The 25,991-nt window shown below is 47.7% G+C and overlaps 1 protein-coding gene across 4 annotated transcripts in view; it reads right to left on the bottom strand.

Annotated features, from left to right (window-relative positions):
* TTC28 (tetratricopeptide repeat domain 28) overlaps positions 1–25,991 on the bottom strand; it is a 230,261-nt gene that overhangs the window by 14,048 nt on the left and 190,222 nt on the right. For all 4 annotated transcript variants that reach the window (XM_068911355.1, XM_068911354.1, XM_068911356.1 and 1 more), the window contains 8 exons: positions 25,770–25,879; positions 25,173–25,302; positions 24,510–24,728; positions 22,464–22,629; positions 15,590–15,730; positions 7,895–8,039; positions 2,203–2,382; positions 353–1,073 (listed from right to left, as the gene is read on the bottom strand). In XM_068911355.1, coding sequence (XP_068767456.1) covers positions 353–1,073; positions 2,203–2,382; positions 7,895–8,039; positions 15,590–15,730; positions 22,464–22,629; positions 24,510–24,728; positions 25,173–25,302; positions 25,770–25,879 — 1,812 coding nt within the window. The remainder of the gene's footprint in view (positions 1–352; positions 1,074–2,202; positions 2,383–7,894; positions 8,040–15,589; positions 15,731–22,463; positions 22,630–24,509; positions 24,729–25,172; positions 25,303–25,769; positions 25,880–25,991) is intronic.

Below are 25,991 nucleotides of genomic sequence, written 5' to 3' on the forward strand. Positions count from 1 at the left end.
CAGGAATTAGGCCCGAACACATTTCACCCATGCAGTGAATGAGCTTTGTTATCATGTACCACCTCCTTTCAGTCATGAAACCACTGTGATGAAACACACTTCATCTCATAATAGATTATGAATTTGATTTAATGCAGTGTACTGTATGCTGTGAAATGCTCATGTTTTCCATGACACTGACATTCAGCCCCACTCGGAGTGGAAGGAGCAGTCATGCACAGAGCGATGGCTCCTGGGAGAGTGCAGGCAACATGCAGCTCCTGCCACCTGCTAGCATCGTTCTTTGCTTAACACAAAGCCATTTGGTACAAGAGTCATCATTTTTGTTTATCAAAAAGCAGATGCTTCCTACCTGCCCAGTTGGATGGATGCGAGAACTGCTTGCTGCTCTGTACAGTTTTCATTGCTTCTCCAAGGGCTGCACTGGCTTTCATCCCATTTAAGAGGGAGGAATAGAAGGCATGCACAAACATTTTGGAAGCAGCCACAGGAACGGGCCAGAGTGACACTAGGACACACTGAGCCCCAGCAGCCAGGAACGCTCTTGTTAAGCCAATGACCCCATCAGCAGTGACTTTGCTGTTGGATTCTTGGTAAGAGCCAAGAACCACTAATTTAACAGGAAGCCGCAGATCCAGGACATCAGCTGCTGTGAGCAGAAACTCCTGAAGGGGAGGGCAGTCTGAGATGCTCTCTGCATCACTGGCATCATCCTGCATCCGAAGGGATTCTGGGATTGTGTAGGGGTTCCCAAAAGAGCTCTTGCTGCTGGCTGGATTGCTCTCAGTGTTGGGTGTTAGGACCAAAGCAGCCAGCTTCCAGGAGACGTGGGTTGCAAAATGGACACATTCTGCCTGAGAGAGGGCACTCATGACCCTCTCTTTTGTCGCTGCATTGCCAACTAAGGGTTGACAGCCAAGTAACTCAGACACCATATATGCCTCCTCTTCTGCAGAAGGCATAGGTCCCCACAGCCACCTGTCCATAACTGCTGAAGGGAGCTTGGGATTTCCTATGACAGCTGCCATTGAGGTAGAACTGGAGTAAGTAGGAGTATTCTTCCTCACATGGGTCTACAGAGAGAAAGAGAAAGAGACAATGAGGTTCAAAGAGCTGTCTGCCGGAGTGCCGGTTGTAAAACATGCTGTCTCCTTGGCTCTAAAGAGCAGTTTGGTTGTCGTAATTATAAAAACGCTTTGCGTTTACTTAGTTTCTTCCATTCAGCTATTCCAAGGAACAGCTTCTCTTGAGTCCAGTCAGTGTTTCTGACCCCATTTCTTGCGTGGAGAAATAGATAAGGATAGAAAAAAAGAGACTCAGCCTAGATCACCTTGGAGGGCTGTAGCAGAACTAAAAGTATAAAGGAGATCCCAGCTTCCTACCTTATGGGAAAAATTATTTGCAATCACTAACTGGTTTCTCACACCTGTATTTCAAGGACCAGTATCACCACTGCCAGGAGCATGGTGCTGCATGCAGCTGATTACTGGGGCCTGATGAAGAACAAAAGAGCCTAATCTCCCCCATCAGTAACAGTGACTAAGTTCAGACCCCTTCGGCTGCTCCAACGACTGCGCTTAATCCAGTGCAGCGCAAGGCACACAGTAAGACACTGCTCAGCAAGAGCAGATGTGACTAGGGCATTCTCCCTGGCGACCCAGGGCCTTAGAAAAGCTGAAGGTTGTTGCCAAACATCAGCACGAAAGTAATTCTTCAGGATTTGCCTGTGGTATCGACTTTGACTTAAGGCTTCAGTGTCATGAGACGTGAGAGGCCTTCTCCACACAGAGAGCTGTCAAGTAGGCAAACATATCGGGAGTCTGCTAGGACATAGTGAACTTGGCATCGAAGCTCAGTCTAGATCACAAATACCTACATTTCTGCAGTCTACCATGGAGGTCCACAGCCCAGGACATGCTATCCTTTAGAGGAGGATATCCAAATGATCCATTCCCCCGTCCTCCCCGGCATGCCCAGGGAGGTGATCTCTGTGCTGCAGGAACTGCCCCAGAATCTACTTTACACCTGTGGTGCTCAGTGTGCTCCAGAACTGGCAGTGCCTTGGAAGAGTCGTACACCTACGGTTTCTTGTCTATTGTCAGGTGCAGCAGGACACAGCTGCTGCTATTCTAGCACGTACAGGGACCTGCACCTCACAGGAGAGGCTCTATGAGAGAGAGGTTTTACAACGCAATGCCAAACCTTGGAGCTGGGGTTCAGCGACTGGATGGATGGCACTGCAATGAGGCTGAAGCGCTCATAGAGGTACTCATTGGAGGAACTTCCCTTCAGGAGAGCGAAAGGAATGAGGTACAGTTCTCCCTCCAGAACCAGGATCAGCTGGCGGTGGCGGCCAACAGGACCACTGGAATGCATCAAACCCTGAAAAGGAAAGACAGAAGATCAGTTTGGTCCTTTCACTGCATCCGTGCCGCAGGCTGCATTCTCAAAGCGTTGGGCTCTAGTCTGATCCCACAGTTTGGAAATATCCTCCTCAGAATTACTCTTCACCTGAACATGCTTGACCCCAGATGCTGTGACTGGTGAACACAAACTGACATCTGACAGTTCTATACAGCTGGACTGTTGCTTTTATCCGTGCATGGAAGAATCCCATTCAGGTGAATGACCCTTAAGTCCACTAATGTGCTGTGAAAACCTCAGCAGTCACACTGTGCAAACCTCAGCAGTCACAGCCACCTAGGCAAATTTGCTCATGTCTAGCCTCATCACAGTACACCAACTCCTTCCATTTCGGTGTAAACTCTTAGTTCCAACCCCAGCCACCTGTGTCTTGTCAATACGACCACCTCATGTTTCGAAATAACACTTTTTTGGAATTGAATTTTAAAACAGCAACTTCTCATACAAAGAGGCATATAAAGTGATTGCAGCTTCTGGTCCCATGTAACTATGGGAATCTCATTCTTATTTATCTAATAAGGCTTAAAAATAACTAGTTACCACCCTAGGGAAGGGTAACTCCAAAGAATCAAAATTTGCTTCTGCTTGCAAAATTACAGCAGAAAAAAAAAGTGAAATCTCAAGGACTCCGATGCAAAACGGCAGTAAATTTCTATGCAATTCTATGCCTTTAAGCTAGAGCAGCAGATATAGCTTGGCCTGGTAAATCAACCATTCAGTTAAAGAACATGACTTTAGCACAAGCTCGGATGAGACAAAGTCATCAATCTGACATAGTTTTGGAGTTAACCAGTTCAACTAGGGTTGCTCTATTTCCCTCCAGGCTGCCTTTTCTTCCTAAAGGCAAGCTGACTTTGCAGTGTTAACTGCAGGATGGAGACAGGGACCTAGCAGGCAGGACTACAAGTCCTTTTGAGTGACACCACTTTGATTGCCATCAGATGTAGCAAACATCTGTTTTGACAGGAGAAAAACAGCAACTCGGGCTGCTCAGCTAACGGAGACAGAACTGCCTTAGTCCCTTCCAAGTCGATTTCTGAATTACATTCCAACATTACCTCTTTTTGCTGAAAATGCTGGTTTCAACACAGCAACAGTAAAATAGGTTTATTTTTCAAACACATGACTTGTATTTCATAAATAACCTAAAAATCTCTATCTACACAGATACATCATTCTTGGAAGAAATAATATCCAGGTTCTGCCTCTCTTCTGCTATTTATCAAGCAATACTCTAAGAACCTTGTTTTAGAGCCAGCATATTTCAATTGAGTCCCCATTTGACAGGAGAGAGAAGAATCTTCTGTCTGAAAATGTTTCTCCATTGTCAATAGCGAACAACTACCACAAAACATCTGATGGAAAACAAACTTTTGAAACAAAGAGGTGCAAGAGCAACATTACAAAATCCTGAAGCGAGGACCTGCTGAATAAACAGACAACGTGACAGAAAAGAAATTGATACTGTGCATTTTGAGGGTGAATTTTACTACCTGAGACAAGTTTTATATAGAGCTTGAACAAACACACCCTGGTCCTAACACACCATTCCTTCTCTCCACCTTGGTCAGGGTCTGTCTTCCACACTGGAGAGTGACTGAGAGCTGAGCATTAACTTGAGATGCACTGACCCCATTTCCCTAGCAGTCAAAGCGTAGCAGGAATCTGCAGTCACTCTCGAGTTTTAACTCTTAGGCAGCAGCAAAGATGAATAAACATTAATAAAGAAACAGCAAAAATCAGTCTGGCTCTCTCTTCCAGAGGGAGTCTGAAATACTAACACCAGGACACACATGAGGGAGAAAGTCACACAGTAGAAAGCTGAGCAGAGACAGCGAGATGCTTTTATACTCTTTTTTGGCTTTTAAAGTAGGAACAAAACTGCTGAAGGGTAAGAAAATTTTCTTTTAAAAGAGTTGCTGACCTCTTGCTGTTTCTCCTGTCCTCCTTACAGCTTCCCAGCTCACCCTGCTCCACAGACTGGAGGCGACAACACAGGGTCAGCCACCGCCGTCCAGCCGCCTTGGGAGCCCCCTCGCAAAACGCGTCTGCTCCATCCTGACATGCTCTTTACAGGCGCTGAGGGCCCAGGGAGGCTCCCCAGCACACGCAGCCTGTGGGAAACCAGCCCGTGCGCTCTGCAGCTCAACCAGCCTCCATCTGGCCTTGTCTCTTAGCACAGACCGAGCTGACAAGCAGCGGCTTCCCACCAGGGTGGCTGTTATTGTCTGGAAATGTTTTGAAGGCTTTTTTTTGTTTTGTTTTGTTTTGTTTTTATATATATTCCATTTGACTTCCTGCTCCAGGAGCTTTAGCTCTTGGCAACATAATGAGAGCATCTAAGCCATAGTGACATGTGCTTTGCAGGATTTTCAGTTTGTATGGAAAATCCCTAGAGTTCAATATACTTTCTTTTCCCCATAATGTGTTAGGGAGAGAGAAATAAAATCATGAGGCTCATCTGCATTCCGTATACACCTCCAAGGATTATTGTTAGGGGTGAGTTTTAACAAAAAGAAGCTCTTCAGTGAGAGAGAGGAGCAAGGCTTGAACCGTGAAGCACAGGAACCCGTAAGTCTGCCTCGCAGTAGCGATACAGGCTATGCTGGTGAAGTTGGAAAAGTTTCTCGTGCCTAATTTGCCGGGAGCACAACTGTGCAGCGTTAAACCTACTGACAGCTCCTGGCTTGGATCGGCCTCTAACTTGCAGCTAGTGCCGCTATAATCAGAATTTTCCGCTATGATGGGACAGCCCAACCACACGCAATACCTGAACTACATTTTCTTAGACTGTATGCTAGCAAGGATCCTGTATCTGATAATTCTGCGCTCTCCAAAAGTCCTGCCACGGCTGGTATCCCACTTTAGGTACCAGTCACACAAAACTACCAAGCAATACCCAACCACAGTTATTCCTGGCGCGGAAGGAGAAAGCAGGGCTCTTGGAGTTCGAGCTGAAGATCTCTTCCCAACGCATCACGCCTATTTTGACAGATAGGTCAGATAAGTTTCCAGGCAAAGCTGTTTCAAGGTCGTCATCTCCAATGTCACAGAAAAACAGTAAACAGCTTTTTCTGCCCCTCCAAAGGGCTAGGTTCCTTGCCTTGCAAACAGGATGCACGTATACCTTCCGGAGCAGAACCACCTGCTCTACAAGATCTAGGACATAGCCAGGACACCGAGCAATCCAGCTTCTCTTTGCATCTGTATTTACTGGTCATCTCTTTGATTCACCAGCACAAGATGGTTCCTTGCCTACAGCCTCAACGCTTGAGCCGACAAAAGTGCCCAGATGCCGGCAACAGCCACATTCAGAGCACAGTCTGGGTCAAGCTTTGGGACACTCAGTAACCAAAGTAGGGCTGCAGAGCATGTAAACACAGCCACTCGTCACTGCTGCTAGCACCCGTGGGCCCTGGCTAGGAGCATTTCCATGCCCTTGCAAAAGCACCAACCTGTAGGAGGCAGAGAGCAAGTCCAGGATCACTAGGCTACGCATCTGGCTGACAGGGTGGTACAGTGTGACGTTCAGAGGCCCAGGGTGGGTCTACGGTGATGCCAGCCTCCCTGTTCCACGGCAGCACGAAAGAGGGTGGATAGAAGGAAAAGGCTGGAGGTGGCAGTTCACTGAATCGTCTGCTCCTGGTTTAGCAGCACTAAAAGGAAATGCCAAATGGGCTCTGAGGGCATAACTTTACATGTTGTTGCAGCAAGTACGGAACATAAATCAGAACCAGCTATCATAGCCCTCTAATTAGAAAGCTGTCTACAGCTCTGCTCCGCTTCATTTTGTGCCCTTTCTGGGCACTGCCAATACTGAAAAGGCACTCCAGACAGCGCAAGGCACAGCTTGGATGAGGGATTTGGGAAAAAGGAGTAACTGCTTTGGACGTAGAAAAAAAGTACCGTAAGGAGGTAGTGGAGAAGAAGTGGAAGGGTGAGCATCAGTCGCTGAAAATACAGAGTCAACAGCAGAGAGGAGAAGGATATCACAGCAACAATGTGGAAAACTCCAGGGCATCTGTTCAAGTGCTCTGCTGAAAGGAAATCTGTATCTTGCCCAAGGACATGGGTAAGAATTAATCACCATCTTCACTGTACAGGCAGTTATCTTTGATGCACGCTTGCACCAGGGACCGTGGCGCGCACGCACTATCTACACCATGGTCCCTAACCTAGCGTTCACTGGTCAGGTAGCAAGCAGGCAAAAGGGCAGAACAATACCGCTGTCTGGAGAGAGGCATCAAACGCTACTGCCAAATAGCCTGCTACTTTCATCTTAACTGTTCTGACCTTTGAACACAGAATTTGTAAGAAATAAACAAAATAAAGATTTTCTGGTTTCAACATTAGCTGCATGTAAGTTTTGAAATTTAAGGGAAAGCAAAGACAGTGCACAGACTTGTCCACAGTCTAAGGATACACAGAGACAGTGGCAGAGCTTAAAATCGCAGGAGAGCTGGCAAGCCTCAAAATCCTCTGTTCTATGTTCTGTGAAATCTCACCGTTTCTACTCCAGACTACATATTCCTCCACATGACCGCAGCAGCTCTGTTTGTAGGTCCTGGCAGAAATGTTGACGTGCCATCTCTTGTATGTAACTGGTGTGTGGAAAAAGCCCCTATTGCCACCCTGTCCAGCAGCAGCTTTCTCCTTTCCCATGGAGGTGGCTTTCCTGGATATCACCTTTTCTCAGGGTCACTGTCCTCCTCTCCCCTTCTCCGAGGCTTCCCACACTCACACAGAGCATACACCAGGATATTCTCCAGTGTGACGTATTACCTCTACAAAGACCACAGAGGAGGTCAAAGACGACATGTGAAATCCTGAGATGCCAAAGGTGGAGTGTAGGTCAGTGTCAGTGGGACAAGGAACGTCATAAGCAAGGAGACTGAATATCAAATATACTTTTTTGGGCCTGCAGGGCAGCGGGGGAAGGGCGCATTTTGTGTTTCCACAGGAGAGGAAGAGAAGCATAAACTGGTTAAACTATTAAGACAGAAAAAAACAGTTCCTTCTTTCATTACAGACGCAGGCAAAACGCTCACACTGCTGCATCTCACAACATGGGCACGTATAAGGATAACTCTCCTTTGGGGAAAGTTCACTGACTCCCATAAATACACCCAGGCTTGGTTCAGATGAATTTTTCCTGTGTTGAAAACAGTTTTTCACTCTCCCTGACCTATTTGGCCCTAGGCAGCTCTACCAAATGTGTCAATTTGCCAACTAGTGAATCAAATATATACTTCCTACTGAAGTTCATCAAAAGAATTATATATCAGCAGCTGACGGGAAGCAGTATCAACGACAACATCCACTATTTTCATCTCCCAACATACCCAGTCTCACCATCTTGGAAGACCAAGTGAAAGGCACCTTGCCTCACGCAGCTGTCTGTCCTTGCTTTCCCACATCATAGGGGATTTTGGTAAGTGAACCTCTACATTTGTCTTCACTAAAGACTTACTCCTTCCATGGGTCCTATCAATAAGTCATAGAGCGCACGGAGCGGGGGTTTGGTGAAGGAAGTCTGCCTCCTTGGCAGGGAAGTTGTCCCATCCTTAACAGGAGACATGGTACTGCTGAACAGACTGGTCATGCTCTGACAGCTCCTGCGGACAAAAGACAAATGAAAGATTAGTTGCAGAAACACGGAGATCCACGGCAGGTTGCCCTGACTTCATTCTGCTGACCAGGAGTCAGCCCAGCCCAGCCCAGCCCAGGCTGCGGATGGTGCTCCATGAGATGCTTCATGCCACAGCTTCGTTCTCCCGCTCAGTTTCACACCACAGTGAACAATGACATGAATGGCACGGTGAACAAGCTGCAGACAGCAGCTTACATTTCTGTGGCACTTCTCTACAAAATCAAATGCCCCAAAGTGCTGTTCACAGTATTTAATTACATACTTGTGTGTAGTGATTGTGTGCAGGCAAACAATTGACTACAATCACAGGAAGCTTCAGGGGGCTTTGCACCAGCTAATCTGGCACGGAACTGAAAGGAAATAAGACAATAGCCAAACAACAGGATGGGAGGTTTACACTGATGCTTGCCGTCTCTCCTCTCAAGGACCCCATGAAGTCAGGGCTGTTGCCTTTGGGCACTGTCTCTAAGCATCATCCTGATTTGTGCAAGCAGGTTAAACTGCATCTCCAGCATGAAAGCTGATCTGAAACCTGTTTTCCTGACAGCTTTCTCATTTCCTGCCACATTAGTTTGCTCCCACTTTCCTGTTCAATGGGGACAATGGCAACACAAGCTATGGTTTCCTTTATCCGCTATCTGGCCATCTCCAGCCACTCTCTTACAACATTCACTGCCAAAATTCAATCACAAACAAAGCTGCCTCCAAGCGCTGCCCTAAAATCACTGCACAGCTCTCTTTCCCTACAACCCAGCAGGCCTGATTTTCTTTCCTGATAATCTCTTCTTCATGCAAGCAGCAGAAAGGGATACTTCTGGCTTATTCCACATGGGCAGAATTCCACACACGTTGTCCTGGCATCAGCCACCAAACACTAGCACTCTGAAGAGACTGAGATGGCCTGGGCACAAAAAGTTATTGCCCTGTTGAGGAAATGACAATGCCCACTCTGGTCTCTCTACTCTAGCGATCTGTGCTCCCCAGAATACTTATCTTGGACTTGTGGCCACAAACAACCATTTTACGTGAAAAGGATAATTTTTCAGAAAGTTGTAGCACGTGGGCCATAAAAAAAAAAAAAGGGCAGGGGGAACCCAGGCATTGGACAGTAACGGTAGTGCAAGCTCTGAAGTGTAACCAGAATCTTCAATAGGGCTGCCTAGTAATAGAGTAGTAATGCCTAGTAATGCATAAAAGACCACCTATGAAGGAACACATGCCCCGTTGTCCTCCACGTGCTGCAAGCATTCAGTGGATGGTTCCCCAGAATCCCAATCCAGACCATGTTCTGGTGCTGCTGCGCAGAGAAAGCCTCCTTCCGCTCCTGGTCTCTACGAAGCACAGTGCTGCTCTTCTGCTTCTCAAACACCTTCCAGTGCGGTGTGCCCTTCCCAGCTTACATAACAGGAAAGAAAGTTTCCTGGATTCACAACCAAACCCATGCTGCTTTATCAGGATATTGGTCTGCAAAGGCCTTTTTTTAAAAGGATCTTTGCTCATGAGAAATGCCTCGTTTCTACTCCTTACTTTTATCTCTTTCCTTAATCAATCCCTGGCTATCAACACCCAAAAGAAGCAAAAGTAGAAAACAGAAAGTATTTGCACATCCAGGAAACGGAAATAAAACCAAGTATCCAATAGTTATTTCAGTCAATGAGGTGTATTAATACAGACTTTTTCAGTTGATTGTACATCTACTACAGGCATATATAGCCACACAGTGTCTCTGCACACTCACAGGCTAAGCCAATACGCAGGGAAAGACAAACAGAGCAAAAATATTATACTCAAGTGTGCTCCTACTGTTCCTGAGAAACCACAGGCTTGAGAAATACTCCTGGCCTTTTCTGATGCATACCAAAAACCAGATTCAGAAAATCTTTCACCTTTCCCTGTCTGTAGCTGCTGAAATCAGCCTTCAGACCCAGTTCACATCATGTCTAAAATCCATTCACTATAGAAAAAATGATGCTACCAACCATGTTCCCCACTAATACGACACAGTGCCCAACTGCCCACACCTTCCTGTACGAACTGGGATTCTGGTGAAGGTCAGGGTGAGCAGGAGTGACTCGGTGCTGCTGGAAACTTGAGCTAGGTGACTTGCCCAATACCAGACTCATGCAGGATCAGGACGGACTCAGCACGGCGTGCTCCCCTCTGGGCCCCTCTGCCGAGCTTCCTTGCAGGAGCTGACTGAGCCAAGCACACTTTGCATTGCTCAGCTGCTTCCTTACTTTTATGTAACATAGACTTTAAAATCATACGAGGAAGTGAAAACTATGCTTTTCCCAATCTCATGCCCTTATAGTGCTGTGCCCTGAACCCTCCTGTGCTCAGAGCACACCCTTCTACCCTATCCTGTCTGAAACACCCACCCAGCAGGGCAGGGATAGCCAGCTGCTCATCTAGGAACCAGTGAGCACATTAAGCACTGGGCCAAGAACAATAGTCCCGACCTTCCTAAAAAGCAGCCATGTGCCAGCAGGTGGCAGTCGCTAGCCTCTCGTCCTGTATTAAGTAATTTTAAGAGACTAACGTATTTCAGGGGATAGGGGCTTGATTACTCTAATCAGCAGAGCCTCCTTCATCTTGGTTTTGAAGCCAAGCAGCTCTAGATTTATCCCTTCACCACTCAGATTGTTTTTTATTAGGAACAAAACCAAAGGGGTATCATAAATCTTTCACATCCCTTGCCCGGGTGTTTGTGCACACAAGGAAGAGCAACAAAATCCACAGGAGGAGGCTGGATCCTTCGTAAAAAGCCCAGCAGACCTGGAACCCTGGCCAGCTTGCTCCCTTTCCTCCCAAACCAGTGCAAGCAAACTGCTCCCCAGGTGGCTTGTCACGTATCTGGGTCCAAATGACTTCAGTACAACAACAGGCTCTTCTGAATGTTTTGGCCAAGTGCCCCTTCTACTAAGTACCAGCGCTGGCTTCTGGGGTACTGCACAACAGCAAGTCTGAGCTTTCTAGCTTGCTCTTGCAGCGTCCCCTCCCCCTGATTTCTAGAACAATAACATCTCTCATCTGGAGTCTCCGCACAGACTCTGCAGTGGTGCTTATTTATCACCCTTTGTGCAAGGGAGCGCAACCCTGCAGCAAGCAGAGAAAACAGCACACACTGGGACTCAGGACTGCCTGCATATAATCAGCGCTGCTCTCCTGCCCTTTGTTTTGAAGATGCAGAAGCAAACCAACGACCCTGAGACATGCCCAGAGAAAGGGTAGGGAAGCAGTTATTATGTAGGCGCTGAGCTCAGATTGATGTGGCCTACCACCAGCCTCACAGGATCTGGCCTTGTTCACACAGGAAGAATGTGGCTGGGCTCAGGCAGGAAGGAAGGGTTCACACTGGAATCAGCAGAGAGCTGCTCTTGCCTTGGCACCCAGGCCAGGGACTCTGGACAAGCAGATACCACCCATGGCCAGGCACAGCCATTCTGGGGGGCTAGGAGTCAGATTTACTGCTGCAGTGATGTGACAAAACCAGAACAACGGATACCCATCAGATCTGTCATTCTGCAAGCTGCCTTCAAAAGACCTTCCCCAGAAATGCAGCCCCATATCCACATCCCGGGCCTTCACACATTCACAATACCCAAGCTACAGAAAACATTCAAATATGAATTCCCTGTGGCTGCTTTCAAACATCCACAATTATCTCCAAAACCCACCACTGGTAGCACAAAACCCACAGACCACCCAGCACGCTCTGCTTGTGTGGCCTGCACTCGGGCAGCCGCAGTGCGGCACCCTGTATGGTGCAGAACCAGGCAGATAAGAGGCTCTTCAGCCACTGCTTTCACAACTGCCTTCCAAAGACCTCACTTCATCCTGGGCCAGCCAGCACCCTTGCTGCTCTGAGCCCTCTGCTCCCAAGGGGTCAGCTGCATGGTTCTCCAGGGCAAGCTATCTGGGCCTGAGGGCACTAACAAGGCCCTAACAGCCCTGACCAACCTTTCCTGGGGCTTGCACCCACACTGTGCCCACAGGCCCAGGAGCTTCATTAAAGCTCAGCCCCGGGCGGCGGTCCCAGCCCTGCCAGCTGCTACCGAGCTCAGCTCCTGGCTTCCTGTTCCTCGGGCAGCCACCACCCTTTGCTGTACCCTCATGTAAGTACGGGCAACAGGGCCAAAATCAACACAATGGTAAGCTCCCAAACCCAAAAGGAGAGGGGAGATATGCTCAGGTATCACACTGGTCACCAGGATGAAACCCTGAGCAAGAGCTGAAACTGTATCTGGGTGATAGCCATACTCTTACTGCTGCTGCAGCTCCACAGGAATTATACCACCCTGTGTTATGTTCTTTTGTCTGGCTCCACGGAGCCTTTGGTCTTTTCAGGGCACCAAGCTTGCTTCGGAAATCTCCAGTTGTGCATGTGGAACTGGCCATGGACCGTTACCCTCGCACTCTGACTCGGCTGGAAAAAAAGCTCTTTGCAATTTTAAGGTGGGCTGTGAGATAACAATGGCCTTGGCAGAAGTGAATTCACATCTCAAGTTAGGTTGCTCCTCTCCTATTTGCCTTTTACAGTCTCTCACTATGATGCTGCATTGCAAAAACTGCCCTCTGGGAAATGTGTATTACCCTTTGAGCAGTGGCAGGGCTGATGCCCATGTTTTCTGCATGTAGCGGGAAGGAGGATAAACTGGGTCCCCATGCTGGTGGAAAGGCCAAAAGGTTGGGGAGCTATATCTAAGGGCTGGTAATGATCAGCTTTCCCTGCTTAAGCAGAAGGAGACGAGCAGAAAGGAAATCAGATTTTACTCCGGAAATCTGACAGAAGTCTAATGGGCCAAAGGAGCAGAGAAAAGAGAAGCTGCTTAGCACATGAGCACCTAGGACTGTCTTGGGAGCTACATCAGTGGCAGCCATAGCTTAGACAACTAGTGCCCAGTTCTGAGATTGGGCAGCCAGTATCCCTTCAGTGCTCCTTTCTTCTCCAAGGTCCTTTCCTTCCCAGAAGTTCCTTAAGTGAACTGCCAAACCCATTTTTGCTTTTCTAAGCAAAGATGCCAAAAAAAAAAAAAAAAATCATACTCTTCTCTGCTTAGAAGCCAGATTCACCAAGCAGCCAGAAGGGGCACTCACCCCAAACCAGGGGCTTCCTTGCAGTCACCTGCCTGCCACCCGACATGGAGACCGAGTGGCTCCAAACAGTCCCAGCATCTCCGAGGTCTCATTTTCTAACATGGGACCTTAACAGCATGTGCAAACCCTGTGCGTGAAGGAACTTGCACTGGCCCCATGCCATGCAAACTCCCCTGAGGAGCTCCAGCATTCAAGTACAAGATGTGAACATTGCATTCAGGCCCCACATGAGGAAAGCAGGGCTTGCTTTGGCAGTAGGGAAAGCAAGCACGCACTCTCATCTCAAAGAAGGCCCTGCTCCTCCTTGTCCCCTGCAGTGTAGAAGTCAAAGCAGAGGCCATACCCTCACAGTCACTGCTGGTAAGTCACAGTATTACCAATCTCTGAAGCACCGTAGCACCAACAATCCACTCAGCACTGACATACAGCTATATAAACTCACCCCAGTACTAGCTGGCAGAAAAGCAATTGCACAGAAGTGAGCTGGAGTCTGGAGCTCCAAGATTACAGCTTGTGCTTTTCCTCATATTCAATTCAGTTATTTCCCAAAGTTTGAAAGCTCACAGTCCTGTGTTTGAGCTGTAGGCCAGCAAAGAAAAATGCTGCTGGCTCCCATTTCCTTTCTTAATCTGCTCTCTCCCATGTTGACCTTCGTTGGCTTCCTTCCTGCAGCTGCAGGACTGCTGTAAGAAATGTCTCTTTGTTGTCCCAAGCTCAGCGTGCTGCATGCCATGACCTGCACCATTCGCAACACAGCTGAATTGGAAAGAACCATACAGTAGATGAGTAGGCTAGCTAATGCTTGCTACAGTGCCCTCTTAGACTCTGCAGCCTATGTTTTAATCGTCAACCTATGTACAGTAGGCATTCAAATGCTTGGCCAGGACTGCAGCATCTGCCCTGAATTCAGGGCTTAGCAAACCAGATGCAAAACAGATGTGGCAGCATTAGCTCTGCCACTAAACCCCCCACCAAGTATTCCCCATCTGCAGGCAAAAGGTGGGCATGCAGGCAGGCCACACAGTAGCGTCTTGCCGTTCTCTTGATCTCAGTGTGCACCATGAGAACGTCAAAGTCCTGGCTGCTTCTTGATGCTCTTGTGAAAGTGCTTTTGATAAAGTGCTTAAGTTTCTCCATCCCTGAGCTTCTCCAAACAGCTGCAAACCAGTTTTCTGACAAGGTACCTAAGGTAAGCTCCTTGAAATGGCTTTAAGGCTGTGCACTTGGCTGCTAAGGAGCAGAAAGACATGCAGACGCTGCTTGGTTGGCTTCTGCAGTGTTCCTAGGGATTAGCTCTCCCTGGAGCAGAATCAGAGCATATTTCCTCCCACTGTAATTGGGGGGGGGGTGGGGGTGTTCTCCTGTTCATCCTCTGACCCTGGTAAACTAGCAAAATGTCTCAGCAATCCTGGGGGAGTGCCTGTTTGACCCCAAAGTAGCAAATACTGATAATTCATCATCACTGCAGCAGCCTGAATAGATATGAATGTGGATTCTGGAAAGAAAAATAGGCCAGTTGTTGATGCCGGCAGGCAACTCCCAGCTTCGAGGGGATGCTGCTGTCATGGCTCACAAGCTCCAGTGAGCGCTCGCAACACTGCAGCCTGACCTAATTCTCTTTTCCAGCTGAGAAAGGTCTGGAATACCCTGTGCTTAGAATCCATGCTGGAGCACAAATCCAGCCAGAAACTCAGAGTTGCTTCCTTCAACATCATACATCAGCTTTGCTCCATGAGAGGTGGTGACCCTGGGAAGATTCTGTGTTCAATATTCGTTTCCAATGCTTGCTTTAATCAGCACAGCGATGTGACAGGCTGAGATCTGAGCAAGTTCTACAGAGGCAGAAAATGAGTGGAAACTGGGCAGCTAGACAGAGCACTGTACCTTTGAAAATGCAGCATATTCTCAGCTAATTACTATTATAGTTAAAATTAACGGGAAACAAACGATTCCACGAGACATCTGGAGCGCAGAGCCCCAAGCTCCACCTCACAGACAGCAGGGACAGAGTTCCTCTGCAATTGTTCACACAGTCGAAAACAGTGCCTGTCTAATAGAAGCGGAAATTAAAAATGTCCGCCCCTCAGGACAGAGTTATCAGTTATCAATTGTTGGCAAATCCTTGCTGGCCATCACCTTAAGCTACTGAGTCTTACCTGAAAATGCAATGAGATGCCACCTCAACCTCCCCCAAATCAAACTGCTATGCTCCTGGGTGAAATACACAGTCTCTGCAACCATGAAGGACAAGTCAATTTGCTGCTCTGTCCCCTGGCAAAACTGCAATAAGGAGACCACCAACAAAGGTATCAGCTGTACCTGAGGCCACTTTATATCTCACAGTTTAAAGAAAAGCCTGTCACAGAGACGTCCCTCTGTTTGCTTGCTGATGCCTGCAGTACAGCGTTGCATTCTTACCTGTTCAAGAGGTTGTTCCTGCTGACCATCCTCAGGAAGCCAGTTGGATCAGTCATTGAGTTCAGCTTGTTATTCATCTCCTCAAACTGTTGGTCCATGATATCCCCAGCTTCACTCTCAGTCTCGCTGCTGGCACAGACTCTATAGAGAAAACGGCAGGGAGAAGGAGTCACTGATGCACGACAGAGCAACGGCTTTGCGACAAATGCTCAGCCAGGCTGAGGGAAGATGGACTTCAGACACAACCTCACCAAACGCTAATGTCAAATCTTCCTTGAATGTCATCACTACTCCTGTCAGGCACGGCTCCAAGAAAAGAACCACCTCATCCCCTCCTCTTGCTGGGGGTATTCATGGATTCAGTCTTCAAGGATTTAAAGCACAACACACACTGATGGAAATCTAGGACCCAAATTTCCATGCTTTGCAATGGGTACTGATTCCTGCAGCTTTACCAAAAGCCAGAAAAGTTGAGGTCTGGAGGAAACACCAACACGGTCCACAGTTTGCCTAATAACTTCTGGCAGTACATCTTTTTCAGACTTTCACAATAACAACTCCAAACTCTGTATGCTCCCTTCACTAGCAAAGCTCATTATACAAAGGGGAGATGTGCTGCAGCCCCTGTTACACAAACAGGGAAAGAAGTGCAGAGAGAGGGGGGAAAAAAAAAAGATGATTGTGTCAAGGCCACTAGAACAGCAGCAGCACAGTAAGAAACAGAGCTCACATTTCTAAATTTTCCATCTCCTGACTTCAATATCTGAATTAGCATCTCGGTGTAGATTTTCTATCAAATTGCCAGAGTAGTATGTTCTTTTCTTTTTAAAGGGAGAAGGCAAACACAACTACTGTATGTGCATTTTTAACAACCCCTCCCTTTAATTTAACATATAATTTGCATATCATATGGTGCATCACAAACCTTGGAATTTATACACTTAAGCTAAACCTGTTATCTCGCCTGCTGAAGCTGACCCACATCTCACTTGTTTCATTTTGCTGGGTTCCCAACAACTTTCCTCAAGGGCACATTTTGTACAAGTGTACATGAATCCCATTAACACACAACATACACTTGTGCAGGCAACTAAAGCTGTCCCTGCATTGCTGTATGGACCACAGGATGTCTTGTGAACATACATCCAAGTCAATATAATTTAATTACCTGAGAGAGTAAGTCATGACAAAAGCCAATCACTCCTTAAACACTGAATGGGGGGGGGCTAGCTGAACAGCAGAGGGGGAAAAAAAAAAAAAAAAAGGTTGAAAGATTCTCAACAGTTGTCCCCTGCATGTTTTTCTTCCAGCAGCAGAGAAGCACGCTCAGTCCTGAGCCCTGGCACAGTTTTGCTTGTTAGAAAGTACAAAAAAATGCATCCAAACGGGACACAACTCTAAGTCCAATACGACAAGCTCAGACTGAGTTCAGGACAGAGAGAGGACCAGTCCAACCTGATAGCTCACTGTGCCAGATGCACTGTTCTGGCTACCAATAACAACTGTTTATGCTCAAAATCTGTGTTACAGATACTGCTGGTATTTCAGTAACACATGCAAGGTTTGCACTAGTGAGGCTCGCTGCAGCCCTGAATCCCTCCTCTCACAGGATTGCTACCGCTTTTCCTCCTGCAGTAGCGATGCTAAACGCTCAGCAACCCTCCGAAGGACTGTCCCGACTCCAATGTTGGGCACAAACAAAATATTTCTCAGTGGAGAATAAGCACCATGTTCACCATAATTTTTCAGAACGGAATTGTGGATTTTTTTCAACTTGTTTTGTATCCTGTGTCATCACTTACAGATGATACAGAGTTACAGTCACAAAAATGTTTACATATGGCAGCAGAACAATCAGAAGGGGTAAGAAAATCCCTGTGCAGTTGCCCCCTAAGGAGTAAAAGCCCTCAGGAGAGGAACTGAACCTCAGACCCCATGTCTTTATCTGTTTCCTAGCTGCAAAGCTACATAAACCACATGGATCACTCTGACACGACCTCTTTCTTTGGAGACCAGTGCAGTGAAGCACAGAAAATGGCTCACATAAGTTTTCTCCTAGATACACACTGTCCATCTCAAGCTAGATATCTCTCTCACCTCTCTCTCGTACCAGCTAACTTCCCTCTCGTGTCTGGGAGACTTAGGCATGGTTTATTTTGGGTATTCCTGTCTTGGGGAACGGTTTACTTTCCTCCTCCTTTGCAACCTGGCCAAGCCAAGTATGGCCACAAATCTGCTTATATTCTGCTGTCTGCACCTCCTAAGAAAATGCTACGGGTTACGGACCACTGGGTTTTCGCACTCTGAAACAGCATCTCACAGACTTTGATCTGTCTTCAGTCTGTCATTATGTGAAGACTCTGGGACTGTACCGCTTGTTTAGCTGTTACATGATTAAGTTAATAATGATAATGATAATAGGAGTGTCTAAAAAAAAAAAATCTCTAGTGTCTCCAGGAAACCATAAATAATTTCTGTAGCAGGAGCTTGGCTTTTTTTTTTGGGGGGGGGGGGGGGCAGAGTTCCACTAAAAGGTAGATAAAAACACCTTGTGTTCATTAGGAGGCTGATATAGTAGCCATCCCATTGAACAAAAACCAACCAAACAACAACAAAGAACCCTGAAATCATTCCCCATGCTGGCAGTGCCCTGGACAGGTTCTTTTCTGGTAATGCAGGTGACAAGCTTCAGTAGAGAAGTTGGATATAACGCCAGTAATTGCACTCAGACCAGAAGACACTATGCAAATATAGACAATTATTGGGACATGAATTCCATTCATAAATTGCACATAAACATTTAGCCAGCTGCCAAGACTCTTCCAAGCAGCACACTGATATACAGAACCTTTTCTTTTTTTTTTTTTTTTTTTAAATGAGCTTTCTTCGCTAAAGAGTCTGAGCAGAAATCATTCTAGGCCCAACCAGTGTCATTCTGTAAGTTTTTTCTTGCCAGTTTTAGAAGTGACACAATTATTTTTATCTCAGGCACCCCCAGCCAAGCAGGAATACTGGCTGCTTTTCAGGGTTTGGACGTTTGAATGGGAACACGTTATTTCCGTTCACATTTTTCTCTCAGTGACTGCTATTTCTTATTTTTGCTATCTAACTCCCTGCACAGCCCAGCAAGGAAACACTGGACGCGTTCTGCAAGTTTAAGTCCACGGCTGCCCCGCGTTAATCAGTTCTGGCAAGCACGCAGTTGGAAAACCAGCAGAGTCAAAAAGGACAAGCAATTAAAGAATACCATCATGAAAACGTCTTTGTGGAGCCGACACGTTTTATTGGAAGCGACCAGCTTTTTCAAAGCAATTCCACCCATCATTGCCTATTACGAATCATACGACACCACCAGTGAGAGCTCATCGGGGTTAAAAGCAGGCCTGCGCTGTTTTGGCGGGCCTAGGAGATCTTGTTCTGGTCATGTTCATGAAAAACATGAATTTTTCACTTTAATCCTATCCTCTTTGCTAAGGTATTGAATGGCGGCTGTAAGGCTACGCCCCAGGGAGCCGGGCGGCGGCCGCAGAAGCCTGCTCCCGGCCCGGGGCGCGGAGCCCGGCCCGCCGCTGCGGCCTCGCCGGCTCCCTGGAGCCCCAGGAAGCTAGCGCAAGCGCCGTTCGCTCGCGAAGCCTTCCCCGTCTCTCCCGGGCCAGGGAGCTGCCTGCCCCCCGTGGGGCGGAAATCTGAAGACAAACGACGTCAAGAACCGCTTCGTGTCCTGACAGCGCCAGCAACGACCCGGCATCCAAACTGGAGGCGCCCAAAGGCCGCACAGCCCTGCCACAGAGGTGGGTTATCACACAGCTCCCCTCCAGGGAGGCGGCACCGGAGCGCCCTTCCCCTCGCCGCTGCATCCCCGGCCGCGCACAGGCCTCTCGACAGAGCTTGAGACGGGCAAGCAACGCCGTCCCCTCGAGGGGACGGGCCCAGGGCGGTCCTGCGCGCACGGCCCGGTCACGCCTGCAGCAGCGGCCCAAGGCGGGAGAGCCCGGGACAAGCTGGCGGGGCTGCGCCACAGAGCAGACCGCCTCGCCCGCCCCACGGAGGACGGCCAGCTGGGAGGACGGCCACCCGGCCGCTTCGCCCGTCCCCCAGGGCCTCCTCCCCTGCGCCTGCCAGCACCCTGAGGCGCTGATGAGCGGGAAGAGACCAGGTCTGAACTCCGGAAAATCCACCCTGGATGAGTGCTGCCAACCTGTCAGGTATTCACAGCGGCCACAGCTCTCCCAAAGGGGCCTGAGAAACCCCCGACTCTGCGCTCATACCAACCGGGGAGGACTCTGTTTCCCAAAGAAGGGCAGGCAAGTGGCATTCAGTTCTCTATCGACCCTTATTAATTCATCCTCATTAGCACAAGAGGAGCCTTTGGGTTTCCAGGACGTGCTCGTACTGGCCTGCCTCTCGGTGCGCAGCCATCGCTGCCCGGGCACAGCCGGCAGAGGCTCTCCTGCGGGCGTCCGGCCCCACGAGAGCCGGTGTCGCCTCCTGGGGAAGCAGCGAGGCTACGCAGGCCTCAGGTCACGTACTAAGCGTGCGGTGCCGACACTTGCCTCCTAATCCAGCGCTCGCACTAAGCCGCTCAACGCCAGCTCTTTGAAGTAATCCTCCAGCTGGCCCGAGCCCAGGACCGGGCTCCCAGAGCAGGGGCTGGGATGGGGGCCCCATCCCCGTGCGTTTGCTGCCCAACTAGCAATGCCGAAGCCTTGGGAAGCGGAGATTTGCCTGGCATCGTGCATCCATGGTCTGTTAGATACACACCTCTTCCCAGTCCTTCACAAACACAGCAATGCTTTCTGATATAGAATGTGTGTGTGTTAGGCAGAGCTTTCTCTTCAATTCCCCAAAGAAAGGTAAAGATGGGAGAACGTGGGACTGCAACCTGAACCTGTTCTGCCTTGCAAACCCTTCAGGCCACGTTCAGCATCCCATCACAGACTGACATTTTAATTCCCTTCGAAATCAGTGAAAAGGAAGAAAGCAATCTCCTGGGCCTAAGTTCAGCCACTCCGATGGCTTCCAGCTTCCTTCCGGCAGCCTGATGCTCCCATACAGGGAAAAGCTCACCTTCCCGGCTGAGTACAAGTGTCCACAGCTTTCTCAGAGCTTCAGCAGCAGCAGGCTGATTGAAACCAATTTCATTACTCGCTAGTGATGGGGACGTAATATAACCAAGTGTCATGTTTCCCCTACCCTGAGGGGAGAATGAATTTGTCTTTAAGAAATTGGAGCAAGTCCTGGGGAAAGCAACTGGGAAATTTGATAACATTCTGCGTAGCTGAAACACCTTATGGGAAACTGCAGGACTAGGCTTATGTTCTTATTTCAATCCCATGGAAAATTCTAATCCTGTCAGACTGAAGTGTGAACATTAGGGGCAGGAAGCCAAGGACATTGCTGGTGAGCGGATTACAAAGCACATCTTGGTTTTATTGCTACCTTCTGCACAACAGTGGTCTAACTCACACCACTGCAGTGTCAGGTACGTGACTGTACCTACTACTTAGAGTAGCTATCATGAAAGATAAGCAATGATTAATTAGAAGAGCTACAGTAGTTTTGCTATTGCCCACAGAATCCCGAGCACAAATCAATTCTAGGATCAATGCCACTATTTCCTGTTATTTGGCCAAAATCGTTACACGGAGATCAGTTCCTTGCGTGCAGCTACCCACTGCCCCTCAGGGCTCCGCAGGTAGCTCAAAGAGGACAGATCTGAGCAGTGGTAACTTCTAACAAGGTGTTAATGACGAGTGGTGCTGGGGTGGCACTGTTAGTGCTTTTGCATCGCAGCTAGACAAGGAAGAGAACGTTTGTCCACAACCTCAGGGACTCAAGAGTAAATTGCTCACAAATCTCAGTGTTGTAGGAAAAGAGTCAAATGCAAATCAGCTTCATAACGACTAAAACATGATATAACCTAAAACAGCCAGTGCCTCCACTCACACCAATTTTGGGGGGTAGTTAACAGCTCAGCCAGTACATACCTATAGCCTCCTTAACATTAGCAGTAAATTAGACTCGCAAACTGCCAGTGTGTTACTAACGCACTCAAAATATAGCAATTTATGACTACACAGCAATTTTAACAAGCTAAATTGTACCACATCCTTTACCCCAAATGATTCATTCACAAAGAATGTACAGGGACAGGGACATCGCTGACTTTGCTTTTCAGAACGAAGCGTTTACAGGAAAGGTACAACTTGCAAATATCAACATAGAAAGTATATTCATACTCAACCAATCAGTAAATCAAAACAAATACCACGAGAGGTCATAAGCCTGAGCTCAGGTAAGTAACAAAGCCTAAATTTGGTTATTCATGATAGGTCCCACCATTACCTATCTTCTTTTTTTCTTTATCCTGTGGATTTAGCTGAACAATGAATTGGAGTAATTCTCCTACCTGTTTGCTGTAATTCACCAGATGGATTAATTCACTGTGAACTGTTTACTCAGCTTTAGCCAGGAGGGAGTATATTTGGAGGGGGTGAAGCGGGGGAGGAAAACCCTATGGTATTTGCAATTTTTCAGGAGCAAACCTTTGAAGGGGAATTAATTAGACTGGTAACTATAAGTGGAATGGAATCTGCCCATATACAGCTAGACACAAAGTCTGCCTCATTTTCCAACCTAGCGGTTCATTACCCAGTCTACAGGTTCAAACCTTATTTCCATTTACATACACAATTATTTGCCAGGAAAAATAGCCATGGATACAAAAATAAGGCAATCTTGTTGCCACTGCAATGAAAACCTTTCCTTCTCTGAATCACGGTTCTCAGACTTCTCAGCCATTAGCTCATCCTAGACTGTTATAAATTGCTTTCAGGTGGGGGACAGAAGCAGGATATTAATCCCCCTAACTTACCGGGTATAGTAGGAATCCACACCTAGGGCCTCTCGCACACTGGAGATGTACAATTCCAGTGCTGAGTTTGTTACTGTTTGCAGGGCCGCGCTGCTGGCTTCATGGAAGTCCCCAGGATTCTCTGTAAGGCTGTCACCCAGATAATACTCGTGAAACTTCAGGATTCCTGCAAGGCACCAATTCATGAGGTTATTGCTGCAGGGCAGGGAGAGCGCTGCTGGCGACTGCCCAGGAAAGTGGTACAGCCCCTAGCATTTGGCAACTCCAGTGCAACTGGGGCAAAGCAATCTGTGCCATGTCTCCACAGGGCTTTTACAGCATTCTGTATTACCGCTTTGCTTTTAAAATCTGTTTTTGTACTTTGCAGATGATGGCTCAAAGGTATGAAGGCTGAGCAGTGCTTTTATGAGATGCTCAGAAGGCACTTGCTATTGCAGCAGCCTCCTATAAATTATAAAACAGATGTTTCTCACAAGCATCTACCACGGTAATATACATTTCAATAGCCGCAAATGAAAAATATCTATTAATATTCTCTGATCATATAAATTGAACACACAAGGCTGAGCAAATGCTGAACAAAAACGTTATTACTACAGCAGAACTTCCTCATGTCGCAGGAAGATTGCATTCCACTCATATGCATGAAAATACATACAAATTAAGAAAAAGGTGGCTAGATGCATATTAAAATATTAAAAGTTAGCATTTCACACTAGGCAAAACAGATAAAGGGCACTCACTATTTTGGCAAGAATTACTGCAGATAAAACCTTCCTCCACTCAGACTAGCATATCCTTCCTGATATGATTAATTTTGCAGTACCGCTGCCTGTGATTAACAGTAAAAGGCTGCTCTGGATGCCCCATTTGCATTGACAACATAAATTATTAAACCTGCTAACAAGAGGAGGGGAGTAAAGAATAAAGCAACCCGTTCGGCAGCAGTATTGGCAAATATAGCAAAGGACCCAGCTAAGAGGCTCCGAGGGCACAATCCCAGCGGGGTAAGGAGGATCCTGGGCTATCACTGAAACTACTCTCTCCATCTGCATCAAGGGAACTGAGAAGAAATCAAGGAGACTGTTTATGGAGCCTGGCGGAAAATCTCGTACTTCTGATCAATATAATTTTAGTGTACTGAATTTGATCTCAATACTATAGAACTACTGGCATTTTGCTGTGCAAACACAGGACTAAAGAGCCAATTAGTGCCTGGATGCATGGCAGGATGACACCATCTTACCCTTACACACGCACTATTGGAAAATACCCCAAAAAACACATCTTCCAATTACTATTATCCCATCTGAAATCAGGCGTTTGTGAATGCTTGCTTCCCTTCCCAAAGCATTTCTGGTGCAATTTAAATTAGCGCTTTTTATCTCTTTAGCTTTGTCATGGTGAAGGGTTACAATTATTAAATTATATCCAGAAAGAACTCATGAGAATTTACAGTCATCACTTTATTAGATAATGAACAACATCTGCCTGCAAAAAGCAATCCTCTTCAAATTAATCCTCCCTGCTCCTCTGTGATAAGTATTTCCACATTCATATGAGGAGAACTCAGAGAATCAGGCAGTTCAGTGGCATAATCAGGATGCAGAGACACCCTTCTGCTCTCTGGAATCCACTTCAGTGAACAAATGTCAAAAGCTTTTGCAGGTATAAAGCACAGAAATGTAATTAAAGTAAGGATTCTTATGCATAGAAGATTCTTGCAGAGCCAACATACTTGGAATCTCATTACTGCTCTGCACTGCCCTGTGGGAAAGGCATACAGAGTGGAGGTTGAAATACAGAAATATTAAACACCTGAAGCACTTCCATCTCCAGGTGAATGTCAAAGCCCTGAATAAGCACTTCTATCTGAATATCGCCATGGCTATACTACAGTTGCCAGTCTCCAGCTCCAAGGCACTGAACATATTCAAACCAAAGGACTCCATCCCACATTTGTTCTGGTCCCAGATTTATTCCTAGCTGCAGGATTCTCCCTTTGTAAGGCTTGCTCATAGGCTCTCACCTTAGAAGGGATCTTACCTGCCCCAGGAGCCAGCAGCCAGCTGTACAGATAACCTGCAGCCAGTGAGTAGTAGAGAACAAGTCCCCTCTGTCCATTCACTGTCTCCAGGACCTGGTCAATGGTGACTGGAGAATAGGGATCAGAGTCCTGCTGCCCAGTCTGGCGTTCCACAAGCAGATCAGCAAAAGCCCTTGTTCGTCCTCTCTCTGCCACAGCCAAGGCTTCGTCATGGTGACCTGAAAAAAAGAACTGTACATCAGCAGACAAAGCTCGCTCTCAGAGCGCACACTAACGTGGTCTGCACTGCAGAGAAACAGGGACAGCTATCATCCCAACCCATCCTAAAACCCAAGGAAGCAACTAAGCAATAAGTAACTGTACTTATTTCTGGAAACAGTGGTCCTTGCACTGGAATGCTATCCCACAGGTCATCTTGGCTGCAAGCACTCACATGATTTATGGGAAAATGAGTTGCAGAAAGGAAGGTGAATGGAAAAGGAAGCAAAAAGTCCCTGCAACCCAAAGCAGGAGATCCCTATTCTTCTCTTGGCAAACAAATATCATCCTGCCTGGGGCAAGCAGGGAGTGAAGGGTTTATTGTGCGCTGCATCCCTGGGGCTTCGATCAACCTCTGGCGTGGACTGGAGCTCAGAGTCTTAGCGTTCGACGGCATCTCTTACCGAGGCTGACAAGCACTCGCTGCAGGGCCTGATAGGAGGACGTCTGCAGGTCGAAGAGTGATAGCTTGTAATCTGTACTCAGCTGCACCTCGTGTCGGATGGTTTCAAACAGCGCCGAGGCCCGGTAAAGCTGGGAGGAGAAAACAGCCATGGTGACTCTTAGCCTCACAGACACAGCACACGCCACTGGCTGTGGGAGCAGGAGGGTCTGACACCAACATACTCTCAGGCAGGGGAGGTCTGCCCCAAACAGCCACGCAGGGTGGCAGCATCCCTGGCGGAGGGGAGGTCACTTTGGAGCAACTTGAGCCAGGGTCGAGCAGAGGCCAGGAGCACTCAACTACCAACACTTTAGTTTAGGGCAGATGCAAAACAGGTGAAGTAAGGCATCCTCGGGAGCTAGAACCAAATCAGCACAGTGCCAGAGCAATGCTGGCATGAGGCATCGTGCAAGGAGGACCTAACACAGGAGTCCTGGAAGTGCACAGAGCTGCAGTGTCCCCAGGATGCACTAGACATTTCCTCTCTCGAGGACAGAGATGACCTGGAGGACTTTGAGAACACAAGCCAGCAAGCACGGGGCAGACCACAGCGTACCTGGTGTTGAGACTCCTCCAGGTTCCCACTCGCCCAGAGGGAGAGCCCCAGGCCATGGCGGATTTTGGCTTCATCTTCTCTGCGACCCAACTGCTCTGCCAGCCTCAGTCCTGAAAAGGAACCAGTGAGTGAGAGCCAAAGGAAAAGTTGTGGCTTCTGCACCAGGGTGAAAGCACTTCTCTTGCCTCAGGAGCCTAGCTGGGCTGCCAGCTCACACAGGAG

This window comes from Struthio camelus, chromosome 17 (genome assembly GCF_040807025.1).
Source record: "Struthio camelus isolate bStrCam1 chromosome 17, bStrCam1.hap1, whole genome shotgun sequence".
In the NCBI taxonomy this organism is placed as follows: Eukaryota; Metazoa; Chordata; class Aves; order Struthioniformes; family Struthionidae; genus Struthio; species Struthio camelus.